The sequence below is a fragment of the Ischnura elegans genome, chromosome 11 (genome assembly GCF_921293095.1).
Source record: "Ischnura elegans chromosome 11, ioIscEleg1.1, whole genome shotgun sequence".
Classification (NCBI taxonomy): domain Eukaryota; kingdom Metazoa; phylum Arthropoda; class Insecta; order Odonata; family Coenagrionidae; genus Ischnura; species Ischnura elegans.
Genome location: NC_060256.1, coordinates 72,221,052 through 72,230,447, shown reverse-complemented (window position 1 = coordinate 72,230,447; position 9,396 = coordinate 72,221,052). Strand labels below are relative to the sequence as shown.

At 33.5% G+C, this 9,396-nt stretch overlaps 1 protein-coding gene across 1 annotated transcript in view; it reads left to right on the top strand.

The window, feature by feature from the left end:
• Positions 1-69: 69 nt before the first annotated feature.
• Positions 70-9,396, top strand: part of LOC124167813 (cilia- and flagella-associated protein 157) — a 15,774-nt gene continuing 6,447 nt past the window's right edge. Inside the window, exons 1-9 of the mRNA XM_046545849.1 lie at positions 70-469; positions 1,986-2,134; positions 2,739-2,907; positions 3,006-3,108; positions 3,767-3,920; positions 5,280-5,403; positions 5,490-5,633; positions 5,916-6,272; positions 7,435-7,544. Of these exons, the coding sequence (XP_046401805.1) occupies positions 1,992-2,134; positions 2,739-2,907; positions 3,006-3,108; positions 3,767-3,920; positions 5,280-5,403; positions 5,490-5,633; positions 5,916-6,272; positions 7,435-7,544 (1,304 nt within the window). The 5' untranslated portion in view covers positions 70-469; positions 1,986-1,991. The remainder of the gene's footprint in view (positions 470-1,985; positions 2,135-2,738; positions 2,908-3,005; positions 3,109-3,766; positions 3,921-5,279; positions 5,404-5,489; positions 5,634-5,915; positions 6,273-7,434; positions 7,545-9,396) is intronic.

Below are 9,396 nucleotides of genomic sequence, written 5' to 3'. Positions count from 1 at the left end.
CGTCAACGTTGGAATTGAAGCGGGAATTTTATCAATTATGAACATACATAACCTGTGTTCGAGCATTCTAATCGCTTTTTACCTCTTATACTCATGTGATACTTAAAAATAAGTTCGGACTAAAAATTTAAAGTTAATAGGTTAATTTTGACACGCATAAAGTCATTGCTAATTTAATGAAATGACTACAATGTAGCTTAAGCCACGCATGTGGTACGGTAAACCACTAGTAACTTTCGAAAAGGAGACAAATTAATCGACGATTTGACATTAATTTAATGGATAGCAGGCTAACGGTTGTTATAACAAATAACTCACATAGGAACTGTCTCTTCTTACTCCAGCTCCATGGAAACTAAAAGTCGATATCACCATAACAACCACAACCATGGCAACTGCCACTTCAAGTAGCAGTAGGAAACATTAAATACCTAAATAATCTTTGGCAGACGAATCTATTAAAAGCAAAGTGAGTAAAACATACCAATATTTTATACAGTTGGCCAATTATAGATCATCATCAAATAATGTATAACGAATTAATTTGAATAAATTTACTGAGCTGTACCAATTAGTTTTGGAAAATTTGAAATTAGTTTGCTAAGGTTTCCAACTATTCATAAAATCCAAAATGGTCGAGAATTGCCCACTCCTTAAACTAATTCCGTTTGTTTAATATTAACAACTTAAAAAAAGCAAATGAACATTTCCCATGTTTGTAGTGTAATTTATGGAAAAAATCTTTTCATGCAATGGTGGTAAACAGTTTCCATCTTTGGTGATTCATGTCACTACATAAATTTCTGAAGTTTTCCAAGTTCCTTACTTCTCTTAAATCCCCTATCTATCTCTCATCTTGCCGTGTAATGGAATATTTTTAAAGCTGTTCATAAGCATGCTATTTTTTATTAATGCAAACCAGTAATTCATTTATTACTAGGGCTCAAAAGACATTTAAGTTAGTTAAAACTATAAATAGCACAAGAAAATGAACTTGTTTCAAAAATGACAATAATGGCAACAGTAGATGGTGGCCTGATTTTACTATTATATAATAACAAAATACTGCCTTTGATTTTAAGCCTGACACTTTGAACTACCTCTACTACAGTACCGGAATTTAAAGAAGCTTGTTCACTCATACCTGTATCTGATATTTTGAAAAATAAAAGGAAGAGTATCCTATTGGGGTTAAGGTATTGATTTGATTAATTTATATTTTGCTAGTTTTGGCATTCCCTGCAGCTTCTTAAAAAAAACCTTTACAACGTCAGCAGCAGATCATGACAACACCATGGTAAAATTATTCATTCAACTGCAGGACCAAATTCCTGATTGGATGTAATGCCATGAGTATTCAGGATATGATTTTTCCTGTTCTGCATTATTTGTACACCTGCACCAAATGTTAAGTATAGGGTAGTGTTGTAGCCTGGGGGGGGGGGGGAGTGGGGAGTTTCCAGGTCACAACCCCTCTCCCTTGAGCTTTTAAAAGAGGCAAAGGGAGGACCCCCAGATCATACACCCCGGAAATCTTTGATAAAACTCATTTCAAAATCCTGTCTACACTACTGATATAGGGTTATCATATCTTTGTGATTGGTCAAAAACAATCTTTGTCACATTCTTCAATCTCTTTTACAATTAATGACCTTTTAATTATAACATAATATGATTGAAAATAAGGCATTAGATTGTAAATCTAATTACGAGGAGGCAGGTACAGGACTTGCCCAACCCTTGATAGACAATTCGATGGGTATTACATCCCTCATCTCTTGCTGTCAATGCTACCCCTCCATATTTTCTTTAATTCAGTTATTTCTGTTGCTTAATCACATGAAACTTATTTTTTTGTTCCCAAATACTTAAATATTTCTCAACACAGTAAATTTTGCACGTTAGGCTTGGTAAGGGAAGGAGAGATTTTTTTCCTGCATTAAAACATATGTTATTATTATTAATACTATTATTATTCCATGTAGCCAATAATGGCTAAAGGTAAAAAGGGCAAAAAAGGGAAGAAGGGGAAGCAGAAGAAAGAGAAAAAAGATGTAGTGCAAGAAGAACAAGAAGTGGTTGAGAAGGAGATGCTACAAATTATGGTGGAGGACTTGCAGCAGGAAGTCGATTTGTGAGATTTACTCAGTCATAAAAATAATCCTGACAGCTGAACCATACTTTCCAAATTTCAATTAAAAATTTTGATGAAGTGGACATCCAATTCACTCACGTAATTTTATAAGTATGTTTTGACACTTCCAAAGTAAATAGTATTTTTGAATTTTTCTTGGGCTCATCACTGGGTTAGAAAATTAAAGGCAGCCTTGAGAATCGGGGAAAACTTAAATTATCTAACCTGACAGTGAGCCTGAGAAAAATTCTTAATGAGCATTTTTTCTATTTGTTTACTCATTCCAACCATAAAAAATTATACATTAATGCAAAGGAATCATAAAAGAAATAGGATTCACTACTAACTTCCAGAAAATTTGATACAAAAAAATTTAAATATAAAAAATTTTCTTGTAGTACCATTAAAAGTATGAAATAAATGGTTGCAATAAGCTATTCCTACTGATAAATGAGCAATTGAGAAAAGAATTCCTAAATGACTGTCCAAATACATGTATTTTTTAATAATTGAATGAAGCAATGATTCAGATTGGAAAGTATGGGAAAATATATTCAACCTTTAAAGGATAACAATACCAGTAACATCATTTCCTGGGGTTCAGCTTACAGAAACAGTGTGAAGATTTAGAAGCAAGTAATTTAGATCTTGCCAATAGATATCACAAGTTAGATGAAGATAGAGCTGACATAATTGCTTATTTAAATCGCATTGTACAAGAAAAATCTGATGAAATAGCAGAGCTACAAGAGCGACTGGAAGGTTTAGAAAAGGTAAGAGTCCATATTATAAAGAATTACATTTATATATTGCCATATTTACCATCACTACCATTCCTAATGACTCCCTCTCCATATTATGTACATCAAAGGCCAGGCAAGAAGAGGCAAAAGCTTATGAAAAACGAATAGTTATCCTACAACATGAGAGCAAAGTCATGGAAGAACAACTGACATCTGAGATCAAATTGCTAAGTATGCAAAAACTATTACTTATAACACCAAGTACTGCTTCCCAATTAAGAACTTACCCGTTTAGCCCTTGATTTTTCAGTGAATTCAAAGAGGTCAGGTATAAATGTTAAATTAAATCAATTTTCTCTTTTCTCTGCAAAATCTGGTCAATCATAGGCATGGCAAATTTCACCACTTTGCCAATAAAATATTTCTGGTGAAGTTAGTTATACCACAGTTTATTTTTTGAAGTACATATATACATATAACAATTCAGCCCTTCAAAGGAGATTCCTGTATTCCCAAATCCTATCAGCATACCTATCTGAAGCTAGGAATGGACTAACTAACAGCCTTTCCAAACCCATGGCTGAAAGTGACCAAAGAGTTTAACAGGGAGTAAAAATCATCCATTTTAAAATTGACCATCTTACTCATACACAGTACCATAGGTTACTGCATTTATAAAAATCACAAACCACCATTAAACAAAAAACCATTTAGAACTTCATTAATTGATCACCTTTTCTGCAGTGCCTACAATTCACTCTGATGAGCACACTTAGGCAGTGCATAATCAGTGTTCTGTTTATGCACTAAAGTACTTATGTGTTATGCTAGGAGAATAAACACTTGTGAGAATTTCATGCATACTTCTCATAGATATCTCTTCCCCTAGGTGGAAAGTTAAACTCTCTTGAGGAGTTCAGACTGCAAAGGGATGAACTGATGAATAAATTCAAAAATCAGGAGCAGCAAATGAAAGATCAAGAAAAGGCTCACAAGAACATGCTCTACGAAGTCGAAAGAAAATTTATCATCAAGAGAGACAGGTGAATATACAAAAAATAACTAATGATGATCCAGAACATTTATTACATAAATAATACCGCAAGAACCTAAGTTCGTTTCCAATATATTAATTTATGGTCAAATCTGCTTCATCTAAAATTTTTTGAATTAATCCCTAGTCATAAATGAAATTTTACTTGCATATAGGCCAAAAATAATGATTCAATGCAGGCTGAAAATTGATCCTCATGAATAAATATTTATTCCTCGGTTCATTTGCAAGCCAGGAAAATGATAGTATGTATTCATTGCTGGGAAGCCATTCCCATTACATATAATATGCCAAAGATTAACTTCATCATTCCTGAGTGAAAAATAGGCTGCATTAATTAAAATTTTATCATCATGGTATAAAATCTACTTCCAGTAAAATGTTTTTGTACAAACATAGAACCCTTATAATAGCAAGGTTTCATGATAGGTGATTTCACTAATTTGTGGCAATGTTAAATGAAAGTCCGAAGGAGTGTCCAACCCATTCAATTCTTTTGTTAACCTAATTTTAAAAAAAGATGAAAGAACACAGCGAACATGTATACAGGATCAGTATTAGATAGAAAATATTTGGCTTATCTAAACCTAGAAATTCCAAAACAAGTAATGATATAATTTATTAACGGGATTATCCAGATAATTCATGGAACTCTTTGTCAAAATATCGAAATGAATAAAAATAAAAATGACTAATTTGAAAAACGAGAAATTGAAATGAAAATAAATGACTCAATTAAAACAAAGTTGAAAGCATACATTTCATTTGAATTGAAATTACATTAAACATAGCATTTTTGGTGATCAGGTCCGTCATCCAACAAGAGTGCAAGTTATAAATGTTAAATAGTCCACAGATGCAACCAAATGTTTATTTTCAGTAATTATTCCTACGTAAATAAATAAGGAAAATGTCACAAATACAATGGCATAAAATAGTCAGATAAACTAACATCAAGCCAAGGAAAGTATTTGAGAAATATACTCCATCAAGGGGATAAGCTTTAATTTAGCACTTGTTCTGAATTCTACGACTCATCGTCTCCATCCACTCAGTTCATTTCTCTGAGGATAATTTTGTAACTGTAACCCTGCTTAGAAGCAGAAATATGAGCATTTATAGTTAATCACAATGAAAAATAGAACATAATACATGTGCCATAATCTCCTCTTGCAAAGAGTGAAGTAATGCTGACAGAAATTTCTCCATCAGTCTTCAATCCATGAATAGCGCTAGATAGATAAGCATTTTATTATTGTGGATCATTGTTGGAGAATAGTGTAAAATCGGAGCTAAAAAATAAATGTGAAGAAAAGAAAATGCCTTAATGCATAACTCTTCATTTCAGGCTAAAGAAGGAAATGGAAGAAAGCCTGCGTGAATTATCTGCTCAATTCCGTGGAACAACAATGAAACAAGTCGCTGCAAACACTCAGCGCACAATTCGTGAAAATATAGCAATCAATAATGAAGTAATCATATTCAATAAACATTATAGGGTAAATTTCTCAAATTTAATTACAAATTTAATATTAAAAGCATTTATTCTCCATTTTAGCTTGACTTGATCCTGAAACATGTGTTTGATTTGACAAATATCAACAATGAATTGAAAACTCTGGAACAAAAAAGGAGACTCCAGTCTGAGATACTAGACTATGAACGGAAAGCAGCTTTGCAGAAGTCTAACAAACAGAACAAGGTTAGCTTGATTGTGTGATTCAAGCTATCCATAATGCATCAATAATTTAAGTTTATGCATATGCCGTTTTTTAATGGTTTTGGGTACGTTCCGTGAATTAAAATAATTGAGACTTTTGTCAACATAACGATTCAAAATTGCTTGACTAAGCTTCACCTGTTCCTCTTATTGATCAAAAGTATTATTTTATTTTTATTTGAACCCAACTTCAGTTTTTTTCTTTTAAAAAAAGATGCAAACATTAAGATGCCTTTCCATACTTATGAATTTATCATCAATTAGGTTTTGATAAAACTAAAAAAAGAAGTGGAGGCCTTGAAAGCATGTGAGATAGAACTTCATCGTACGGAGGATTGGGCACATGCATTGGAAGCATCCATGGATGGCGCAGAGGCGAGACTGGAAGGAGCAGCACATGTTGTACGCCGACTGCGAGCTGAGGTTAGACTGCGTGATGGAAGGATTAAAATGCAAACTCGGCTGGCTCAACAAGAGCTTTGCAAGTGCAAGAAAATTGAGAAAATATTACTGGATGCAGTACTTGCTATTCGGGCAACATTAGGAGTATGTGCAGAAGACTCGCCTGCTTATCCTTACTACAACCAGAAAACAGCACAGCAAGATCCTGACTTTGCTCCGGTAAGAGTAAAATTCACAAAATTTCAATGCATCCAAAATTAACATGAATTTAAATAGATTTCAACTTCAAATATTTTTAAAATATTTTATCATTCCTACGGCAGACTATTACTGACCCAAAAACTATATTCACACTTGTCTCATGAATATTGGCTTAATGTCTTCACCACTAGTAATGCATCCAAAAGGTATATATTCTAATGAATGAATATAAACAAATAATATTTCCACATCCAAAAATTTAAATAAAAACAAGTTTAATCTGATTCAATTTCATGTAATCCATTAACAGGATGGACCAAATGTAAACATTTTGAGCAATAAGTTCAATAATAGATTTTAATGAATGTTAATTTCAAATTTAAATTTAAAGAAAGCAAAAATTCACCGACACCAATCAAACAACTGATATTTTTCAAATCCATTCACGTGATAGGTTTTTTAGATGGATTTTCATGACAACAGTAGGTAATTACCAGTAGGGGACATTAGTGAAAAAGGAAAATCATACCTGATTAAATTTATTTACGTGGCTGAGCAGGTGTAGCTTAAGTAAGCATGGTGAGGAGAAGGAATTTTTCTTGACACAAGATTCAATCTTTACTGACCAAAAGAAAGTAGTATGTGACCTAGAGCTTCAGAAATTCAGTCCCAGAAAATACATCAACAGTGCATTAAAATCATAAATCTGCCAACAAACCTGGTAGCAGAGTATTACCTCAGATAATTTCAATCACTGTTTTCTTTGACAAACAAGGGTGGCTATTTACACTAGGCAACTTGAGTTCATGACAACTCTCGTTCTTTCTCTTGGTACTCCCCCTCCCCATCAGCCGACCAACATTATCCGGGCCCTCATGAAAGAAACCCTCTCCCAATTGATTAAGTCACATTAGCTCAGCCTTAAAGATAAATTGAACCAGACATAGGCGACAGCACAAGGCATTGAAGTGTAAGTCTGACTTCGCGACCTAACTAATACTAATTCATAATAAAAAACAGTATGTACTTATCACAGAAACTTGGTCAAAATTATTAGCAATAATCCAGAGACAATTTTACGTATAAGCAGTCTATGCTTTAGTTTTAAGTATTTCTCAATGGTATTCTAATATAGTTCCACTACTAAAAATAACTACTGCAAACTAAATTGCATCCTTAGGATGGAGATCCAGATGATCCCGTATGGAGGCTGACTCAGCGAGAGAACCTTCTCAACCAGCTCCTAAAACTTCTGATGACAGCAGAGGAAATAACTTCAGAAGATGATGGGTATGTATTATTTGAAGACATTTACAATAAATAAATAAAATTTAACACAATAAATAAATAAAATAAAATTTAAAATATTTTATTCATCTATATTATGTTCTCCTCTTCATAAATCAGCACATATTGAAGCCGAAACTCTGGTTTGTAAAAATACGTATTATCCCCAGACATGTACATACATACCTTGAGCAAAAATTAAATATGTATGTATTAGTATGTATAAATTTGTTAGTGAAATACACACTAGAATGGACTACATCATTTTTTGCTTCCAGGAGATGTACTTTTTGTCTTTGTGCGATGTTCAATTTTTTACACAAAAATTTAGGGTGTCATTTTTATAGCCTTGGTACACAATGCACTAACTTGTATTAAGACAAGTTCCATTTTCTGCTCATGCATCCTCATAAGTTTGCAAGCAACTCAGTGAATTTTTGTGTTCATCCTCACATTCTCACATTAACTTGTATGCACTAATACCTTTGGTAACCTGGGCTTATCACTAAGCATAATTAATGTGCATACAAAACTGAGCAAAATTAGGCGAAGCATAGGCAAGAACCAATCAGATGCCTCTTACCTGAGCATTTGCAAGAATATGAGGGACAACATATAGAATTGATATGGTGGAATCCTACAGCCTATCCTAAACCACCTCATATGCAGTGTTGGGTATTCTACAATTAGCATACATTACTTCCTCATGAAATTTCATTTCAAAATGTTTTTAAAACAATGCTGAATATGTGCATATATGAAAGTACCTATATGGAACTTTATTTTTGGAATATGTTTGACAATATCCATCATCCAAGATAAATCTTATGGATAGAATATGCTTCAGCTAACAAACTGTAGTCTAAATGCCAGGCTTGGTCGTAGATGAAAAAAATAAATGAATTAAAGATCTAGGTTATTCATAAAATTTCGTACATGAATAACCTAGATACTTATTCGGTAATGAATAACCTAGATATCTTGTATGATGTTAGGCACGATGTGGTGGAAGTTCGTAATATTGTTGAAATGACACATTGCAATATTTCCACTTATAGATTTATTTTACACTACGCGTTTCGTCGTTACAGCGACATTTTCAAGTGTGAAAAAAGTCTTAAAGATTTTCCTTATATATCATGGTGCTTGAGGGGAGGGTGGGAGTAAGATGGAGAATGGGGTTTGGGTGACGAGAAGCGAGCATATTGAAGGCTGTGGGGGGAGGGGGGGTTGGAGGGTCGTTTTAGGGTCTCGAACTGAGGCAAAACAAAAAACAAAAACAAAAAGCAATAGAACTAGTGACAACACTTGCTGATGCATCACCCAACGAGGAAAATACACACAGATGGTGTAAAATACCGTTTCTCGGCCCCCTATCGTACCGCATAGCAAAAATAATTCCGAAGGAAAAATACAGAGTTTCGTTCTATTCGAGATTCCAGACAAGAGAGACGCTATCTGGCGGCCGAATTCGCAAGTACAGGTTGAGGGATACCCCTATTAGCATTCAGAAGGAGCACGTTGAGATTCAGTGGCGTTGAGCAGTTTTTTGAGATTTAAAATCTTTTTCGTAGACTTTAATCTCTATAATTTAATTTTTCGTCGTATTAGAGATAATTAATTACATCGTAACATAGTTTTAGCTGAGTTAGTATACCATTTTAAGTTATTAATTAAGCTATTAGTTACGAGGCTCGCGTGGTCCTCTTTTTTAGGATTTTAATTTATTATTACCTTAATTTTCTGTAGTCTTAGGCGGTTATTGATTGAAAATTTTAGTAATCTGTATCTTGTTGATAATCTCTCTAGTTTTTAGAATAGCTCATTCAGTTTTAAGGGTCATTGTCATTCTTCT